General features: G+C 32.8%; 1 protein-coding gene across 6 annotated transcripts in view; it reads right to left on the bottom strand.

Moving 5' to 3' along the window:
- LOC118193164 (uncharacterized) overlaps nt 1-22,480 on the bottom strand; it is a 120,924-nt gene that overhangs the window by 28,391 nt on the left and 70,053 nt on the right. For 3 of the 6 annotated variants that reach the window (XM_085821355.1, XM_085821345.1, XM_085821351.1), the window contains 2 exons: nt 16,580-16,791; nt 11,508-11,625 (listed from right to left, as the gene is read on the bottom strand). In XM_085821355.1, the coding sequence (XP_085677481.1) occupies nt 11,508-11,625; nt 16,580-16,689 (228 nt within the window). In that variant the 5' untranslated portion in view covers nt 16,690-16,791. Of the gene's footprint in view, nt 1-11,507; nt 11,626-16,579; nt 17,134-17,416; nt 18,890-22,480 lie in introns of those variants that run through there. The other 3 variants (XM_085821343.1, XM_085821349.1, XR_015042379.1) reach the window with 3 other exon arrangements.

The following is a 22,480-nucleotide window of genomic DNA, read 5'->3' on the forward strand; positions in this document are numbered from 1 at the left end:
TTTTGTGCATATTTCTAATCTTAATTGCTTATCAGAGCCGTGCCAAGATAAATTTTCACCTGAGGCAGAAAGGTCAATGCGCGTCCATATAAATATAAAAATAGCTACACTTGTATTAAGCAAAAGTAATTGTATTAAATCAAAATGTCATAACTCTTATAGCATAATTATACCATAATAAAGTATTTTTTAATCGTAGTTTTATAAATTCAGAGAAATAATGTAGCCAATTATTTATAATTTTCAAATGAAAACGTTAAATATTCGTTTTTGATAAATAAGAAATAACACTGAAATGCATATTGCATTAATTTCCAGGTTTTCTTGCAATTTTTTTGGTTTGTTTTATTGATTTAAGTTTGACGAAGCCTATTTCCTCTAATAATTAAAGTAATTTTCGAATTCGTATAGCCAATTTGGCGCCTCTTCTAGTGATTCACATGAGCCCAGCTTTGTTACTTTTTAAGTATAAATGTTATTGATTTTTATTGCGTTTCGGTATTTTAATGTACGTTTATAAAATGTTAATTTGTTTTTATATGCATATTTCAGTAATATAATCTTACGACTAGTGAGACAGTGTAGCTTAACTAATTTTCTGCTTTTGATTCATGTTATCGAGCTTTAACGCTAAGAAAAAATTTATAAGAGTCTTAAAATACCTAATTCCTATTGAAAGCTACATGTAATTGATAATTAAATTACTATTAAAATAACAAACACATGCTCAGTGTCAGTCATTTCGACATAATGTTTGTAATTCATTTTACCACAAATTTATTTCGTTTATCTTGTTTCATATTTATAAAAGGTGAGTTTACCTTTATCGCATTTATTGGTTGATAGAAGTTATGAAATATTGAATATTTTGAAACAAATTTCAGTCATAATAACCTTATTAAAAATTTTCTACATATAGACAAGAAGTCACAGATAACTCTCAGTTTCCGAACTAAATTACATGGTACTGAAATTCGGTGCATTTTCATATGATTATTTTTGACAGAAAGAGTTACCTTACGTTAATCACAAAAGAACATTGTTTTAATTCTTAATTAAATATAGCACTTGTATTAAATTGCTAAAATACATTGTTAGGAAAATCTCGCTTTAAAAAATTAGACACTTTTACCTTTCAAAGTGGAATTTTCGTGGTTTTCTCTGTGCATAATGTGGGCGCGAGTAAGTTTTTCTTAGAATGTCCTCCACGGAGGCATTCCTCCCTTTAGGCAGATAGCTCTCGCGTGCTTTGAAGGAAAAATAAAGCAAACCAAAACAAAAGCTTCAAAATTGGTGTTTAACATTTTTTTGGGTTCAAATACGCAAATTACTTCTTGATCTCAATTCACATTATCAAATGTTATTATTTAAATAAATAAAAGCAAGCTGAGTATTTCCATTTAAATTGTTTGTTTTAAAATAAAAAATAAGAACAGTAAGTTTTGAATAAATCTTGTCAACATCAAGCAGGGACAGGAACATGCCAATGTAAAATTTAATATTAGGCCAAAAAGAAACGCTTTGACGTAGATTTTGGATAAAACTTAATCAAATTCGCAGGTAGTCAGAGACAGGCCTTTCTTCAGTAGAGAGAAAAAAATGTTTCTGAAGTATTTGTGTATTTATTACATAAATGTTTTAATGCTTCCACAGCACTGCTAATCGATAAAATTTATTTGATGAAATTTTATCGATTAGCAGTTTGATTATTTGCTTTTAAAATTCCGATTTTTCAACTTTTTCAGTGACATATGTGGCATTGAAAAACACGTCTGGCCAGGAGGCAGATTAATGGCTGAAAAATTCTTAGAATTTAAAGAGGCATCGAACAAGAAAATTTAGGGATGGCGAAATTCTAAGAATTTGGCACTTGACAACGGCAAAAGTTTTAGAATGTAGAGAGCTACAGAATTTAGGCAGGGCAAAATATTTTAAATTTATAGAACATCGGTCAGTAGAATTAAGATCCCACAGCGATTGCACTGAGAAACAAATCGACCTGCTCCTCGATTATGCGGATGGACGCAGATTAACTTCTGAAAGCTCAGCGAAGCAAGAGCTATACATAATGCAGCTATTTACGATTTCTGCTATAATAAACTGAAATTTAATATAATAATTTAACACTATATATCAGCTTACGAAAACATGATGATACTTTTGAGAAATTTTCTTTAATTCCCCAGTACACTTTAAAAAAAAAAAAAAAGTACAATAGATTATATAATGATATTACTAACAAAATGATGTCGATGACGCATTTAATTTTTATCTTTTTATTTATCTAAATAAATATGTCATTGAGTTTTCCATAACTTATAGTTTTGCAAATTAAAAATGTTCAATAATATAAATATGTTCTAATTCAGAAGTTAAACAACAAAAATCAGCGTTATACCTACAAAATTTTCACAGACTAGTTTCGATGGTTTTACCGAACCATCATCTTCAGCTGCAAAACCGCAATAACGCTGATTTTTGTTGTTTAACTTCTGAATTAGTATTTATTCGGCGTGTTATTGTGTCTTAATTAATATAAATATGTGTTTAAGGTATTATTGGTATGGTGCTATTCAAGGCAAAGCACACGAGGGTTATCAGCCTAAATGGAGAGATGCTTTCGTGGAGGACTTTCTAAGGGAAACTGGCTCGTATACACGTTACACATGGGGAAAACCACGAAAACGACCATGCAGCCAGCCCCTTCGCGGGATTCGAAACTCGGACCGAACTACCAGTGTTCAGCCTCTTTATCGCTCGGCAGCTGGTTAGTAATATATGATTATGAAAGCTGTGTAAAAGAAGAAAATTTCTTGCACATTCGTCAGGCAGCATACGATGGGCACCTGCTTGAGGAAAAGGATGCGTTTGTAGATGACGTTTTCAGGGAAACTGGTTTGATATATTCAACCTAAAATTCACCAAAATACCAAGCAACGAACGCATTCGCCGGAATTCAAACTTAGGCAAAACTACCAGTGTTCAGTTGCAAAAGAGAGTTAACAACATAAACAGGCAACATGTCTGAAATTAGTATTTATTGCATCCATCAGTGATATGATTTTCTGATATAATTTAATGGAATATCACTGTAAAAAAGTGGGAATCTTTTTTTTTTTTTTTTTTTTTCCTTTTGTAAGGAGATTTTTTACCGCTTTGTTTTCAACATTTGGTTGAAATGCAAATTAAATAAATATTTACAAATGCACAATATTGGATAGTTATTGATGATTTCGAGATTCAGTTTCTGAAATCCATTTCATGTGTCATTTCCTTAAAAAGGTGATACTGAAACCGACTTTCGAGGAGTAAAATGATTACTAGAAAAGAGTTTCAGATTTCTTTCATTCTTTTATTCCCATTATAAATTTGTCCCGTAGTTCTTAGAACATTCTTCTATCCGTAAGTGATGATTTGCTTTCCGAGAAAATTTTCTGAAAGGAGTAAATTACTTAGTCTTCAATCCATGGGAAAATCTTGCCATCGCCGGTACTTAATTCCTTTCATTTACTGAGATAACCTGCTTTGTTATAAGTATGGTACTAGTTTTCTGATTTTTACTGAATTTGCATGCTCAAAGCTATCTAAATAAAGAAACGCTATTGTGAATATCATGGTTTGAGTACATATATGAAAGGGTTATATATTTTTCAGAATTCCCCTATGAGCTGTTTATTCTTAGGGCAGAAAGAGGAAAAAGCTTGCATACATCGCCATTCCCGGAAACTAGACAGTACCGAAAACATTACTAGACAGTCCGGGTTACCAGACAATAGAGTTTATCTGATTCCTAGTTGTAAAAGCTGACATTTATAAATTGTTATGTTCATGGCGACCTTCAGAAGGCATGAAATTACTTCAAAAGTTCCGCTGCTATAAATTTTCAGACTGCAATAAAGTTTCGAAAATACCTATTTTTTAAGTATTTTTCGGTACTTATATTAATATTGATACAAATAATATAGAAAGCACCAAACGTAGCTATGATGTATTTCAATTTGTCCTTAGTATTTTCTCACATATAGTATTAACACTTTGTCTACACGTTCCTAATATTTCACCATAGTAAGCCTTCTCTTTCCGAATGTATTCAGTTCCTTTTCGCTTTCGTTTTCTGCTTCTTCTTTTTTTTTTTTTTTTTTTTTAATTTTATTTTATTTTATTTATTTATTTATTTAATGTTACCATATCGTGAGTTTTACTCTAGCTATTAACTAGAGTATCTACTAGGTAGCATTCATTATATTCATATAGCTACTAGCTAGCATTCATTATAGTACAAAAACTAATATAGCTTGTCAATATAAACACATTTTAATCTTCAATAAAATCCACTAATTCGATTGATGCTGTAAAAATTACAATTTAATACTTTAGCCAATTATTCTGATTATAGTGATTTAAATTCGATTTTAGGCAAAATATGCATTCTTTTAGAAAACGCGATATATTGAGACCGCTGTTACAAGTAAATACTGTACATTCAACCGTTTCATAAAAAGTAAATGTAGCATAACTTCTTTTCGAGTGCTTGCACTGAGAGTCTCCTTCAAGTAAACTTTAATGGAACTTTATTTCATGAAAATTTAGAAGTATTATAAAAGCCTCAGAATTATTTCCATTGCAAACATTTATGAATTATGCAGAAAAATATATAAGAAAAACATCAATGAGAAACTATTATCGAATATACATTTCATGACAGTAGTAAAACATTTTTTCAGTACCGACGGTATTAAAAAGCTCAATATTGTGATAAGCTAAATAAAATAAAACGGCATTAAAAGTTTAATATTGTGATAAGTATACTAATCTATAACACTCATTTGATATTTTTGCCATTAGAACTATAATGTATTTCTAACCGTTAAAGTAACATTGCATTTGTATTAACTAAAATTATAATTGTAATTTCAATTAAATTTATCAGTACTTGTTGTTTCCTGCACCTTGAGGGAGACGCATTATTATTATTTTTTTTCCTCTTATATAAAATACTGTCCTCAGAAAAAAATGTCTCTAGACATGATTCTGCTCCAAAATTAATGGATGAGGTGAACAGAAATAATCTTGGAACAGCCTTTGGGCAAGTGCTGCGAGTATGCGAAATGTAACACTGTAATTAAACTTCGACCATCCTGGAGACTACACTTTCTTAGAATATTGCCATTCGACAAATTATAAGACCTTCCATTTATCTTTAAAGTTTAAGCTATCTGTTATTGACTGAGAAAAGCTGGTAATTCATTGTAGTTAAAACTACAACTAATGCAGTTATAATTGTAATTGTGCCGCCCAGGTGGTATAGTGGTTAGGGAAGCCTGACTGCGATACCGAAGGGCCTGGGTTCGAATGCCGGAGAAGGCATGGCTTTAACTGTTCCTCCTTTCATAAGAGGCGATGATCCCACATATTAGATGCCTCCATAATAAAGTGACTGCAACTTCTGGCCTTGTATAGACTAATGGACTGTATTGCACTGTAACTGTTCACAATCTGCCATTGGGGAAAAAATAATAATAATAATTGTAATACAATGATTGTTCGAATTACAATATAACTTCAAAAGCAATTAGATTTTTCGCTCAGCAGAGTAATAAGTCGTCTTTTGAATACTACTAGTTCAAATCGGATGCCCATTTTGGCAAACAATCTAAATGTTTAGATAGCTCCGTGGATTTCCTTATGTGTAACATGAATACAAATCATTTTATTTTAGAAAGTTCTCTATGAGTACATCATTCTTCTTAAACGTTTCGTTGCATTCAATTAAGTAAAGATCTTTTTCTGCTTTTATTAACGGGTGATGTGAACATGAGCTTGTTTCCCTTGGAAAGTCCTCCACAGAAGCATCTTTGCAGTCTTTACCGTAATCCAAATAATATGACAATCACAGGTGCATAAGAAAATTGTACTTTTATTTGTTCTTACGTGAAACAATGATGGAAAATAGTTCATGCAAGTACTTTCACTTGTAACTGAATAATGCATTTTAACTATTTATGGAAAATGTGTGTTATATTGAATAAAAGACCAATTCGTAAATTTTTTTTTTCCAATGGCAGGTAGTAGCCGTTTATAGACATTGATTACTACTAAGGCCGGTCATGTTATTAAGGAGGGAACTAATACGTGGACCACCGTTGCCACCTATGAAGAGGACGAAGAAATTACATTCATGCCCTATCCGGGATTCGAACCCAGGCTCTTCGTTACGGCAACCAGAGTCACGAACCGCTTTACTGTCTGGGCGGTAATTCATAATAAATGGATTTAGTAAAATGTCTAATACACACAGCAATTAAGCATACTGATTGCTGATCAGAATCCTTTTTTACCAGCTAAAGCAATAGGTTGGATAAAATTATGAGGCTTAGTTTAGTCCTTGATGATCTTCTTTCTGAAAAGAGACCCACCAGCGGCCGAGCGGTAAAGTCGCTGAACACTGGTAGTTCGGTCCGACGTTCGAATCTCGCGAACGGGCTGGCTGCATGGGTGTTTTCATGGTTTTCCCCATGTGTAACGTGTATACGAGCCAATTTCCCTTAGAAAGTCCTCCACGAAGGCATCCCTCCTCATAGGCAGATAGCCCTAGTGTGCTTTGCCATAATTAAATAAACCAAACCAAACCTTTCTGAAAAGAAAAGGATAAATGTAATTTTTATGATTTATTTCTTGTGTAATGTAAACAAGACAAGCGTCCCGTAACAAATCCTTTGTGAAAACATCCCTTTGCACTGGCATAAACTCTTTGCTTGCTTTCCCTTAATCTTGTAATTTAAGTTCACATGTATATCGAAGATCATAAACATACATATTTGCTTACTAACGTTATGTGCATTTCGGTCTATATAAAATATTTCTTTTAAATAAACTCCTATTTATGCTGGTACCACAAACTACGATATATGTAAGATGATTCAGAAGACATGACAGAAAATATTAATATTTTTCTTATAGGTGCTTATCCCGTTGTATTATTTAAAAACTCATTATCCAAAATGCAGAAACATTTCGAATATAATATTATTCACTGTAATTTTCAAATATTATCACGATTTCCTTAGCCTGTGTCACTGAAATTATAAGGTGCAGTTGTTTTTCTGATTAAATAGTTACAATCATCTGCTGCGCAATTTTAATTAAGAGGTCATTACAATTGCATTGTAATTTTTATTAGATTGTATAATTACAGTTATACTGTTTATTCAATTAGATTTCACAATTAAAATGCAATTATAATTAAAATGCATTTGAGTAAATTGTATATGTAATTAAAAATTGTTACATTGTAATTACAAGATAATTGCATAATATTATTCCAATTACTATGTGTTTTCAATTGCATTCTGCAATTACATTTGCAATTAAGATCGTGATTTTCTTGGGCTACGTAACTGCTTTTATCAGAAACAATTGCTATCCTAATTACATTATTATAATTACTTACTGGAGTTACAATGACAGTGTAATTGTAATTAGATTATATGATTGCAGTTGCATTGAATATGAAATTGGATTTCACAAGTATAGAGTAATTGTAATTTAAATGAAATTACGTAAATTGTAATTGTAATTAAAAAAACAGCTACTTTTTAACTATAACTACTTAGTATAGTTAAAAAGTAGCTACTTTTAACTATAACTACTTGCATAATTTTATTACAATTGCATACTACACTTAGAATTACAATTATGATCATAATTTCACTATGTTAAGTAATTCTAATTATCAGAGACAATTACTTTCCTAATTACGTAGTTATAATTACCAACTGCATTTGCAGTTAAAATTACGTTGTAATTAGCTATATTACCGTAGTTGTGATTAGATGCAATAAAATTTTTTATTGTAATTAGATTATATAATTATAATGTTTGTGATTATCATTGCATTGTAATTGTAAGACTTAAGAATTAACATGCAATTACATACATTATTGTTGCATTTAAAAAGTACTTACTTTCTAATTGTAATTGCGAAGCTAATTACAATTGCAATATAACTGAAATCACATATTTCAAAATATTGTTGCAGTTTCTTGCAATTTTAATTTTAATTCCAATTACATTTTGCCAAACTGCATCTAAAATTTGGAGAATAATTAGGCTGGAAAATGAAAATTCTCTTTACATTTATATATAAACATTTACGTTTACTATAGCTGGTATAAGCACAGAACAGCTGGAACAGCTGGAAGTTTTGAACGAGCTATTTATTTCGAACTGTTATTCAAAACCTAACGATAAAACCCATTTGCCCCTAGCGAATAGATAGTTTCCTCTCCTCAATTACCTCCCGCAGAGAAAAATTATCACCTGTCAGTTTACATTAAGAGCAGTGAGGGGAGGGCATTCTGAGACAGGCCGTATATATGCTGCTTTGCCGTTTCGTGCCAAAATTTAGGTTTACGTATATATGCTGCCTTGCCGCCATGAGGACCAAAATATTTAGACGCATATATGCTGCCTTGCCGCTATGAGAGCCATTATTTTCGAACGCATATATACGGCCTTGCCGCCTGGAGGGTTAAGAACAGATTTTTATTCAGAGAGCTATTGTCCAAATATTTTGAATAAATTTAGTATCTGTAAGTGCGGCACAACTACCAGAAGGCCTCACCGATGCGCCAGCAGCGAGAGCGAGGTGAAAGAGGAGTACGACAGATGGACAGAGACCTTCTTCTGCTATCCCACGCGAAGGTGGTGAGATGTCTACACGTGAAGGTGTGGAACAAGGAACTGTAGTTTTCCACGCGAAGGTGGTAAATTGACTGTATAATACATCAGCAAGTGCGAGTAGGCACTAATCGGTTATGTGATAAGACTGGCAAAAGCTATACAAAATCCTGTTTCGATCAAACGGCACTTGTGATTAATCTAATCTATACCTTCTTCTGATTTTCTTTATTAAATGTTCTGTGGTGTGGAAAACACCCTGGAATTATTATTTAGCATCTTCAACTTCCCTAATACATAAATAATGGGAAAATAAACTTGGATTGGGGGACAGACGAGATATTTATTAAGTGCTGGAATTCGGATACTTGACCAGTCCGAAATGAATTTTTTTCCGTACCTTCAAAATTTATGGAATCGGTCTGATTATCAATGGAAGTAAAATATTGCCAAAAATGCAAGAAATTTTCATCATCTACATTCAGAAACACATTTTACTAAATTGAAAAATTTTTGCTGATTAAAATTTCTGGTTATTAAACACTTATTTATGTTTATTAAGCAAAATTATATTAATAAGGAAAGCGAACTGAAAATTTTCGATGAATACGACACTTTATTAACAATAAAAGTAATACTTGTCATGTCAACTGCTGAATGAGTATCCATTGCAGCTGCAAATACTTGCACGCTCTAAATTAGCTAACACATAAGCAATTTCGTTGTTTTTCTAAATACCGGTGTCTATTATTTAACAATAAGAATTTGTATGTTTCTCATATTGTGGGAAAAAGGTGGCACTAAAGAGCCACCAAAATTTGAACACGCATAGTCCTCCACCAGAACATGGTGATCTCGAAGGCTGAATTTAGAATTTTCTTCTTCTTTTTTTTTTTTTTTTTTCCTTCATATTTTGCACAAATTTAACGAAATTTGTTTAACAAGCTCAGCGATTTGAAAGCGAGGAGTGGCAACACTGTTCGAAGTAAAACATTTTACTTCCAGCCTGCCAGACTGTTGTCATTCGGCAAAACGTAAGATATTTACTTTTCAGTTTTAATCAACAAACTCGGCTGTTGAAAGCAATGTGTTGCGTCTGCCTGAAATAGAATATTTATTATCTCCACACACCAGTGTGTTGCTATTCTGTAAAGAGTAAGATATTTAATCTCTCTGTTCTATGAAACCTTGAAAAGCAATTAATGCAGTTTTTAAAAAGTATTCTTTCTACCTTTTTAATATGATTGATTTAAATAAAAATGCATTTAAATTTAAATCATGAGATGTCTAACTAGAAGTTTATAACATTTTAACGAAATGATACTAACTGGGCTCGTTAAAGTAATTATATATATATTTTTAGTTTTTTATGGTACCATTTTTAGATGGCTGTCTGTTCAGGCCGCTAGTTTTCAAAAACATTATGCGGCGGATATAAAAAAAAATATGGCATCCACTACCTAAAGGTATGCTGTTTTTAAATAATTTGTGATTTGCTCTGGAATCTGAATACTTTCAAAAATTTTTTTCTTTATTTTCTTTATTTTTTATTATTCTTAATTTTTTAATAATTAAAACCCGGAATCGATGCTTTAGATTATATACTGCTAAGACTATTTTGGTATTCAGATTCCAACAGATTTTCAAAAACTTATTACAATATCATGATATAATAATATGTTTAAATTACAATAATATAAAATTATTTCCTTTACATGGATGTTCTTGTTTCTTTTGACAAAATCCGGGTTTTTTTAAGAGAAAAAAGAGATAGAGAAAAAAGAAAGAAACAAAAATTTAAAAATTATATAAGTTTTCAGGATTTAACGGTCGCTCAAAAGGGTTTGTTAAAGTTTTTTACGCTCTCGCTGAGCTCAAAATCTACCAGTCTGCTGTTACACGCACTCCTACTAACCCATTTTTTTTTTTTTTTTTTTGTCTTTTTAGCTTTATTATTAAGCACCATTTTCTTCGCACCTATGCCATATACATTTCAGCAGTAAAATTTCAAAACATTTAAAGGCAGCATAGTATAGTTTAGAATTCCCAATGCGGCATAAGTGCTGGCACATGCTTTTTCTTATTCCCTTCCCCCAGTCTTTTCTCGTCATATCAATATTCAGTTTCTTTACTGAGATGGCTCCACAAAACTCTTTTTGTCATTTTATTATTAACGTTTTGTATTTTAACTTTAATTATTAATTATAACGTTCTGGGTGCTTACGCCACATAAAATCCCATTCAACAGCAAAATCACAAAATATTTAAAACCAGCACATGTTTAGAATTTCCTATAGACAGTCTCGCGAGCTGGAGATAAACCTTTTTATTCTGTACTGTGTTGCCACTGCTCGCTATGAAATCGTTGGGATTTTTAAGCAAAAAATTCATTAAAGTTTTACAAAATATGAAACAGATAATAAAACTAATTCGAAATTCAAAATTCAGGTTTCAAAGTGTCAAGATTCAGGTGGAGGACAACGTTTTTCAAAATCTGACGACCTTAGGAATCGTTGTTTTTTCACAATCACAGAAACACTCATACATTCATGCAGATGACTTCATTATTTAATTTCTTGAAATATCACATAGGGCTACATTATTTGTGGCTACAATTTGAAAAACGATTCAAATGAACGTTTTTAGTGATTCGAAGCAAAATGCCGTTTCGAGACTAATATCCCTTGTGGGCTAATGCCTCTTTGAGCTAAAAACTATATTGAATAATTAGTACGGAGTTTAGATTTTTTAAAAACTGATGCGGTCTCGTTTCTTAAAACAAGGAGAAAAATAATGCATTTTTGGAATGATGAAAATAAGGTACAGACCTCATCAACTATTTTTTTAATTTCTTGCCCTTGTGGACTTCTTTCAAATTCATCACACAGTTCTCGAATTCTTGCTCCTTTCCGCCTTAAATCTTCTCTTCGGCTGCTTTCAGTGGGCCTAACAAATAGAAATAATCATATTAATTTATGTCTTTGAATAAATGATGTGACCATCCATAAAACTAAAGATAAAAATATTAATTTTTTGGCTCATGAAACAGTATATCAGAATGTGATATTTTTCATTAGCATTGTATAGAAACACATGCAGAAGAAGCATTGACTTCGCATTTAATAATTACAACCTTTGTACAATTTAGCAGTTAATTTATTTTCTGATATGAAATATACTTTTTCGCAAAATACCGGTTTTGCATTTTCAAAGGAATCTACCTTAACTGTATAAGTCTCCATTTATTCATAAAAATTTTAATTAACGATATTTCGGATAATTTTGATGATATGGCTAAATCATCCGTAATTCGTATATGATAAAATGCTTTATTTTTCAGTAGCTGTTGGCTTTGTTGGCTTAGTATTTATCGGAAAAGGCTCATCCCATACATCATTTAGCCGCTTTATTAACCAGTAAAGTAGCCCAAAGGTCACCTGCAAGAAAGAGAAAGATTCAACGGAAAACACACCGAACAACTGATTGAAGTATTTGCAATCTTTCTTTCCTTACCAGCAGTCTCTCGAGAGGACTTTCTATTCGACAGTGCCTAAAGCGCTTCCATGTCTAAAAGATAGTATGCACTTACGAGCATCCGTGCCTTCTACGAATGGCGTCTGGCTCCGCTGAGTACCATACGATCATTTACTTTCATTAAAACAGACAGTACTGTATTATGTTAATTGGCAAGAGTCCTCATGGCAAGAGAAACTGCTCTTTATAAATGATTTTAATGGCAAGAGAAAATACTCTTAATACATTTATTTACAGAAAACGCAGGTTCGTTACGAGCTACGGTCCGACAAACCGCTGACTTACAAGAGAATAAGGGCACACTGTTGCCAATCCGCTGAAGCTAAGTATTAGCATCAAAACGTGTGGCTCATCAGCATGGCAAAATCCTGAACTGAAGAAGAAAATACAAGTATACTTACAGATGCGGATATTTTTACAAAAATGATTCGGCCGAAATCCTTAATTTAGCTAAGGAGCAAAGATGTTTATTTTAATTAAAATTGCGATCGCTGCTAAATTTAAGAATTTTCCCTCATTTTTTTTCCTCACTAGATATTCGTTTTGAGGAAAGAAGAATTGTACAACTTTAATGTTCCAAAGTTTTCAGTTATAAAATGCATTTATTATTTTTCTTGTGCACATTTTTAATAGCTTTTCGGTGAGCTCGCGTACGAGTGATAAAAGTTCGAAAATTAAGCTGTTAGGGTAAAGAGATTAGAAATATGAGAGATATAAAACAAGAAAACTGCGGAGAAAGCTGTCTGTCATTCTTCACTGACTGCGAATATACTTATTCTCTGGTAGATGGTTGCAAAAGACAATATATATTGCACATGCCTATTTACCTTATGCTTTTTTTTGTAAATGCTTTCATATTTAAAAAAAGATTTTAGTGTCAAATCTCTACGTCGAATTTATCAAAAACATGACGATGCATTCGTTCTCCTCAAAAACATCTTTTGCATAATTTAGACTGTCGAAATTTATTGCCATAATAATATGTGAGCTGAGAAAGTATTTGGAGCCACATACAGAAATTTAAATGCACTGAAAGAAAGGTTCTTTATACTTTCTATAAAATGATATATATATATATAGAGAGAGAGAGAGAGAGATTTCCCTTTACAACGTAACAGATTAGATTTTTTCCAGTTTTTCGTAAAGTATTTTTCTACCACATATTTGTTGTCAATTAACATTATATAGGCATTCAAGAAGAATCTAACTGATTTATGCCCAAGAAAGCTTATTTACGAAAAATACTGTGAACCCAATAAGTAATATTTTTCAAAGTATTTGGCGAAATTCAATAAATTTCTGGAAACATCCTACGGGAATGGCTTGCCAAACATCGGATAGAGCTGTTTATAATTTAGGAAGAGTCGCTAATGTGGTGTGATGAGGTTTCAAACCTTTCTCCAAAACGTCCGAGAGATGCTCAGTAGAATTTAAATCAGAGCTTTTAAGTAGCCACTTTATGACACAGAAGTCAGAAGAATGCTCATCCAACCAGGCAGCAGCCAACCGGGACCTGTGAGAGATGCAGTTATTTTGATGGGATACTCAATTTCCGTATGGATGACAGGACAACTCAATGGAGATGATCGCCCAGCAACTCTACGTACAGAATCATACTGAGGGAGGTCGGTACAAATATGAAAGATCCCAAGCACTGCGAAGAAAAAACATCCCAGACCATGGCCTTGTACAGTTCCAATCTGCCATACAGGATTCATAGCTTTGAGTCTGGCGTCATATTCTCAGCCTAATGAAGAGCAAACTGGCAGCCTTGACAGATTACATCTTCATTTTTATTTCAGTAAACATGTTGAGGCCACAAACAACTTGGGCCACTACTCGTGCCTGTTTCGAATACTATAATTTTAAATAATACTATAGTTTTAAAATTTTTCTTCAAATCTAAATGCAAACTTATTTCCTTACGTGTCATTTTTTAATTATTTGTTTGTTTATCGGGAGGGACGTTAACTTCAGGGACCACCCAGAGAGACAAAAGCTCTAGCTACGTCACTAACGTGTCTGCAGTGAAATGATAGCAGAAAAATATTCTTAAAAGCTCGACCGCTGCGCGCTTAAATAAATATTCCTGGAACTTAAAACGCAACGCGCTATAAATTACGCCACTTGCCTGTACTATGATTCGTCAAAAGGCGGTAGAGGATACCGTTTTCTTTAATCAATATTGTTCGCACTGTAGTAGTTGAGATCTGGTGCTCGCATAACAGACGTCCAGGCTCGTTTCCACATTTCGCATGGGAAAATCACGAAATCGTCTATGATACGAACCCGTTCGCCGGGACTTTAGCCTCGGACGGAACTACAGTGGCTTTTACCTCTCGGCCGCTGGCTGGCCAACATAGTGGTTAATAGCCAGAATCAATAGTGCAGTACGAAATGAACTAAAAATATAAGTTTCCCTAATTTATTACTCAGAGAACAATGGACAAACCTCGCCGCATCATTTGCGCACCTGTAACTGCGCCTAATCGCCAGTTGCTACACAGGTTCACAGAGTATAGAGATTAAATTCTTGGCACAAAGCCGTACTAAAAGGCGAAGTACTAAACAAATGATCAGTACAAAATTATTTATCAGATAGATTCAGGTGTTAGTTGTTGTGACAGACATATTCTCTTCTGAAGATAGCTACATAGTATTAAACCAACCAAGTTTGTCGGTCTTTTGCTGTAAAATTGCCTTGCGATCTTACAACTCTCAATCGCTATTTTAAGTTCTAATTTTCGAAATGAATTACGAAGGTGCTTTTGCACAGATATCTGATCACTGATCGCGTTAATGATCATCGCGAGATCAGATCACTGATCGCGTTAGAGATTTTCTGAGTAGACAAGGCGAGGATCCAAATCCCTACCTTTGTTCAATGAAATTTATGCTACACAGATTCGAGAGCCTAATTCTGTTTTGAAGTCATTGCAGAACTTAAATCTGCGCACTGTACGTTCGTCATCAAAATTAATGGAAGAAAGTTATTCCCTCACTTAAAGTTGATTACTCAATGGAAGCCTGCACAGGCGATAGAAAATTTCGCTTGAGTGAAGCAAAGAGAAAAAGCTCTTCAGCTAAGCAAATTTCTGCTGAAAACAATTTCAACTCCCCCCCCCCAAACAAAAGAAGACGAAGGCTGGACTTCACTCAAAAATCAACTAAAATTGCCTGTTTAAAATCAACTTATTCACTTAAATACTAATAATGATAAGAACATTGCGGATGACCTTCAGACACCGTCAGGCGTCGATGGCGTTTCGCAAATTGACTCTGTTAAACATCTATTTTATTTTAACATTCAAATCTCTGCTTTTAAAGATGGTTGAAAGCTTCACAGCGTCATAAATGGCAGCGATATGAACGTGGCCAGTGTGAATCTTTTAATAATCCGAATTACTTGAGATGTGTACGCGAACAGTTTACATAAGGAAATTGAAAGTCAAGAAAGAAGAAAAGATCATGTGTCTTCTCTGTCTTAAAACCCACCCAACTAATTTCTGAGATTGCAAAAGATACCAAAACTAAAAAAGAAATGTTATAAAGCTACGTGGAAAACCGGAAATCCGGTATTTTAAGGTTTCCAGACAGCATAACTCCTAAATTTACATCGGTATCGCAAGTAAGGCAAAGAGAGGCTTCTAAGACTGGAACCAAAAGGATTCTAATGGTACTTTCCAGCTGCATCATTTGATCTTTACTGTTCTTACCATTAAAAATATTTTATCACCCAGTTCCCTCTACAAAATAATTAAAACATCGTAGATTCCTTCCGAAAACTTCCAAAGCGAAATTGGGTTAAATACAAACAATTGTGAAGATTTCACAATTTATTTGATAGAATTTACATAAACATTGCTCAATACGGCGAAATAAGACGTAAATGTAAGCTTTCAAAGATTCAACGTCACAGAACGGCAGAAAATTATTGGTCCGTACTTGAAATTCTTTTCTCTGTTGCGATACTAATGTGCACTTAAGAATCATGCCTCCGGACACAAAATTTCTAATAATCTTATTTGGAATTTTATTCGGCAGTAGATCCAAATATCAGGAAGAAGCTACAGATTTGCTTCGCCTTTTGCGAAACTCATACTGCGTAAATTTAAATATTTAGCTTTAATTCAAAAGTTCTAATACTAAGTAAGCATTTTATTATTATTTTTAGTAGTATATGGAGAATTCAAGAGATTCCAGAATCTTTTAAGATTTGGATTCAAGGAAAATTAAAATTTATCCCTGAAATCTGACTTGCATTTTTTAAAAGTTCATGCAATTTGTCGATATAAAGAATTCTTTTCGTTTAAATAGAAAAATAATTTAGTATGTAAAATTCATTTCATTTATGTTTGAGACTTACGTGTGCACTCGTTTTATTTCATCATCTTGTACTCCGGTCACATTCCTGAATAATTCTTCGCCGTCGTACGCAGTGGTTTTATCTGTTACCGTCAGAAACCTCAGAGCCATTTTCAGTGAATCATGAAGTCAAGCAAATTTTAATCCTGTTTTGAATTTTAGATGACCAATAGGCTTCACCTGAAGTATCGTTATAATCCGCTCAGCAGAAACCTGTAATGGAATTTAAACAAAAAAGGCACATTTCAAAATCAAAAGAGAGTAGAATAAATTACGCAACTTCTTAATCATCCGATCCATGAATTTCCCACCTTTCACCAGCTATCTCTCGAGAGGAATTTCTACTTTTTAAGTGCCCCCATGCCACAAAGGCATTATGCGTTATTATAATGTATACAAATTTTTCATTTTATATTTAATAAAATTATATTTAATAATAATCATGGAAATTTAATGCCATTATTAATTGGTTAATATTAGGTCAAACAGTATCAATTCCAGCATTAATTATCATTTATTTAATAAAATAAATCTTATGTAAATTATATTAATTATATATTGTTATAAATAATATATTTAATAAAATTAAACAACTTTACATGTATTAAACTCACAAAATTCTCATAAGTTTTATTCTTCGTTGCAGCTCGTTCTGCGTCAAGAATCATAGAAATTTAATGGCATTATTAATTAGTTAATATTATATTAAAGCATACTAATTTCAGTATTAATTATCATTTCTTTAATAAAATAATTTTTATATAAACTATATTAATTATATTTATATTTTAATAAAACAATTAATAAAATTAAACAGTTTTATATGTATTAAACTCACAAAATTCTCATAAGTTTTCGTTCTTCATTCCAGCTCGTCCTACTTCAAGAATCATAGAAATATAGTGGCATTATTAATTAGTTAATATTATTTCAAGCACTATCAATTTCAGCATTGATCTTTTCAGCAGTAAATTATCATTTATTTAATACAATAATTTTTATATAAATTATATTAATTACATTTATGTTATTAATAAAACATTTATTAAAATTGAACAGCTTTATATGCATTAAACTCACAAAATTCTCATAAGTTTTGCTCTTCATTCTAGCTCAATGCTACTTGTAGAATCACACAGATTTGCGTGGGATTATTAATTAGTTCACATTATTTTAAATAACGTTAATTTCAACATTAATTATCATGTATATAAGGAGACGCTACCATGTTGTAAAACTGCCAGGGGTGTCGAGCTATCGGTGGTTTTGGCGATAACCGCATAGTGCAGGTGATAAAAATTATAGCTTTGAACTTAAATATGAGATTTTGGTGTCTAGCCGTGTATACGAGCCAGTTTCCCTTAAAAAGTCCTCCACGAAGGCATCCCTTCCTTAAGGCAGATAGCCCTCGAGTGCTTTGCCGTAATCTAATAAACCAAACCAAACATGTGTCTTTAAAAACCTGACATGCTGCTATATGTTCGGGTTTGGAAAGCAAAAATAGGAGTAGGAAAATTTTCTTGGATACTGAAAAAAACCCACTGAAAGATATGTCGAAAGGTTGATCATTTCTCATTTGGTGCCTTGTGGGAGGTATTTGCACTATTTAAGCCTTGAATTCGCTTCAGACATTCAGCACGGATTCTGGTCAGCATATTGAAAATTCTCCTTGAAAAGTTTAGACCCACACATTCACTTGGTTGTCTGCTTGTCTACCAATGATGAAAAGGATTAACATCACTAGTAATATAATATAATGGTTTCTCACACAGGGATAGTAAAAATTCTTTTAAGAAACTTCAGAATATCAACGAAATGTCAAGCAGCGATAATAATGACATTAACAAAAACAGTAACAATAACAATAACAAAAAACAATCTGAAAAATTTCAGATTTTAAATTACATCCAAAGGGGCGTTTTGTGTATTACCTTTATTTATTAAATATCATGTACTTTTCTTTGCACTTAAACCATAAAACTCAGTTCAACAGCAATGTCGTAAAATAATTTTAAAATGAGCATACCTTTAGAAATACTGATACACAGTTCCACGCGCTGGAGATAATTTGTTTTCCCCCGTAGAGTGTTGTTATTGCTCGCTTTTAAATCGTTGAGTTTGTTAATAAAAATTCGTTAAAATTTTATAAAATATGAAATCGATCATAAAACAAATTCCAAATTTAAAATTTAGGCTTTCAGATGCCCATATTTGCAGTAGGATTACGTCATTCAACACTGGATGGCTCTAGGTACCGTTATTTTTTCACAATGCGAGAAACATACATACATTTATGCAGATTCTTCATTATTTAATTTCTTCAAATATAATACAGGGCGATAGTATTTGGAGGCAAAGATTTGAAAAGTGATACGCCGTTTATAGAGTTCCGACGCAATATCGCAAAAAGAAAACAATAGTCCTTCAGGGACAAAGCCTCTTTGAACTAATAATTAAAGTAACAAAAATAATAACAACCCTAGTAGTGTAGTAATAGTAGCAGTAATAGTAACGATAATAATAACAGTAATAAGAGTAACAACCAAAAATGCAAAGAGTCCCTATGCATAGTATAAAAAATTACAGAAAATTCTTGTAATAAATATTATTTTTTATTATTCAAGTTTTAAAGCCGGGAATGGGTCAGTTTTGTAATCTAATAAAATTTTCAGGGTGTTATAAAACTTAGTTTTTTTAGTAATCGGTATTTAAAAAATATCTCGAAAGTGAGAGTTAATTCATTTTGGAAAAATAGTGGAAAATCTGTAACTTATATTAGAAATTTGCAAAATATTTTAAAATAGTGCCGTAACTTCACTTCCATTACGGCTCTGTCTAAAGATGTGTACAGTTGGGAGGGACAAATAGTTGAGATGGACATTTTCCGCTCGTGGACTGAAGTAAAAATATATATGTAAGTATTCATGAATACATGCATGAATACTTACATATATATATATGTGTGTGTGTGTGTGTGTGTGTAAGATAAAAAATGTGAAAACAAACTTCTAATTTTAGTTGACTCTTTTACCTCTTTTATTTAATTTGGGAACTTCCTCTCGTTATCTTAAAAATACCGTTATAAGTCTAAACTGCGTCATTCAAATTAATCATGACCAATCAAGTAATTATAAACCAAAACTTTTCTAACTCAAACTGAAACTTTTGACTTCTTTCCTTCTTCCTCTGAATTACTGCGACACTTTTCGCTTCAATTTCTGTGCTGCGTGGATGCTTCGCTATGCTCGCTTCTATTGCCATAGTATAAAAAATGTAAATGTTCCGGAAACCTTCACGATTGGAGTCTCAAGTGACTTGTGCCCACAAATGCGAATTTAAATAAAAACGGAAATTAATCTGGCTCTACTTGTTACTCTTTAATATGGATCAAGCATCTACGTTAAACAATTTTTTTTTCCTTTGAGAACATACAGACTCCCCGTGCACCAACCACATATGTACAACTGGGGGCTTACAGAAGTAAGTTAACTAGAATATCAAAGGTTACATGCATAAATGAACATTAAAAATTACATGCATAAATAAAGCGAACAAAAGCAGAGAACAGCAGTCTGGACTTCACGAAAACAGATAAGTTCACTGGCCAAGTCACTCCGAACATTTTCAAATCGTTCTGTAAGCATAATCTAGGGCCATCAAATGTAGAGCACGAGAAAATCAAATGTTCTACATCCTGAGAAACTCTTTTTGAACATTCACATAAATTGTTTGATCGTAGATTAAAACGAAACAGGTAACTTGCAAATTTAACGTGACCAGATAAAAACTGAGACACTTTAAAATTTAACGAGAGGAAAGACTCGGAATTCAGTCTATGGTAAATAGAAGGAAGGAACTTTTTGGTGACTTCAGCATTACAAGATGAAATGTATTCCTCATTCCACATAGCTAAAAGCTTTTTATAATGAAAAGACTTCCAATAACTCTTTGGAATGCTAATGTTGATATCAATGGGTAAATTTAAGGCATCTTTAGCTAAGAAATCAGCTCTTTCATTTCCGTAGAAACCATGATGAGCACGCACATAAGCAAAGCAGGTATCAATACCTCTAATTCTAAGTGAACTAACAGTTACTAGGGTTTCGATAACTAATTTATCGCAGCTGGTAATACTGTTCAAAAGTTGAAGAGAAGAAAGAGAATCAGAACAAATAAGGTACTTTGAGGATGTTGTCCCATGATCCTGGATCCATTTGACGGCAAGATAAATGCACAGAAGTTCTGCTTGAAAAACTGTACATTCATTCCTTATACGGTGTCTAAGAAAACAAATCTCGGAATGGTCTTCAAAAAGAACAAATGCAAGGCCAACCTTGTTGTTCATCTTGCTGCCATCTGTAAAGAAAACCATATGAAAACTTATTTCAGCAGTCTCTTTATAATCGCAGAAATTTATAGGTTCTAAAGAAGCGGGATGAAGAAGATCAGTGAAGGGGACAAGTCCATTAATACAGTCTTCCGAAGCATGAGTTGCCAATGACTCAAAAATATTATTCTTCTATGCAATTTCAAAATCAATAGGCGGAACTCCTGCAAGAACAAAAGTAGCCTCATAACTTAAGGTTCTATAACCATTAATAATACGAAGAAGAATTCTCCGTTGAATCTTTCTTAAATTTCTTTTGTTAACCTTCTTGGCAAGAAAATGCCCCCAAGCACGACAGCCGTACGAAATGAAAGGTACAATACACTGCTTATACATGAGTTTCTTAACATCGTAGCCTACTCCCAAAGTATTTTTGGCAATTCGGTGAAAGCCATTAATAATTTTTTCACATTTAGCAGAAAGGAATTCAATGTGCTTTTTCCATGTTAATTTTTGGTCAAGAATGAATGACACCAAGATATTTAACATTTTCTACGAATTCCAACGGAGAATTATCGAGCATCAAAGAAGCAATATTTTGTTCATCAAACGTACTGGGAACAAGCATAGCTTTACTTTTTGAAGGATTGAAAGTGAGTTTATGAGAAATCGCCCAACTGGAAACAAAATCTAGAACTTCTTGTACTCTCAAAAGAATGTTTTTCAAATTCCTTCTTTGAAAATTAATAGTAAGTCGTCTGCAAACGCAATTTTTAAACAACCGTCGAGATAACTTAAAAGATCATTTATGATTATATTCCAAAGAGTAGGTCCGGATACAGAGCCTTGAGGACAGCCTTTTTCTAGAGAGCAAACCTTAGCTTCGTTCCCAAGCTGAAGCTCAGCAGTCCTCTCGTTCAAGAAGCTTTTAAGAAGGTTATAGATATTATGTGGTATACCAGAATCTTTTAAAATTTTTAAGATAGATGGCCACCAAGCATTATCAAAAGCTCCTTTGAAATCCAGGAAAATAAGAAGTGTAGTATACTTCATTTTCTTTGCACACTGCAAGATATTACAAAGGCGAATAATGGCGTCTTCAGCGGACTTCCGAGGAGTAAATCCGAATTGAGAATCATTATAAAAGCATTTTTGTCTCAAATACCAATTTATTCTGTTAATGAAGAGAGTTTCAAGACATTTTCCCAAAGTGGGCAAAAGATTAATGCATCTGATATTATCAAGATAAGGGGTTCTTATATCTAAAGTTTTAGGAATCAAAACAACCCGAGCTCTCTTACATTGTGCTGGAAAAACTGCTAATTGTAAACAAAGGTTGAAAGGTCTGTGTAGAAATGTGCTATCCACCGCATGAAAGTGCTGTACAATTTCATTAGAAAGAGAGTCAAGCCCAGGTGATTTGTTCTTCTTGAGATTTTTAATAACACTGTTAACTTCTGAACTAGAGAACGGACAGTCCATAAAAGAAATATAAGGTCCATCAGACTCAGTGCGCATAGTTCTATGAGAATTTATATCATCACGCGCATTATCTCTTGGTGTCATTAAAGCAAC

This window comes from Stegodyphus dumicola, chromosome 1 (genome assembly GCF_044657685.1).
Source record: "Stegodyphus dumicola isolate Sdum_Otavi_A_Nest chromosome 1, ASM4465768v1".
Classification (NCBI taxonomy): Eukaryota; Metazoa; Arthropoda; class Arachnida; order Araneae; family Eresidae; genus Stegodyphus; species Stegodyphus dumicola.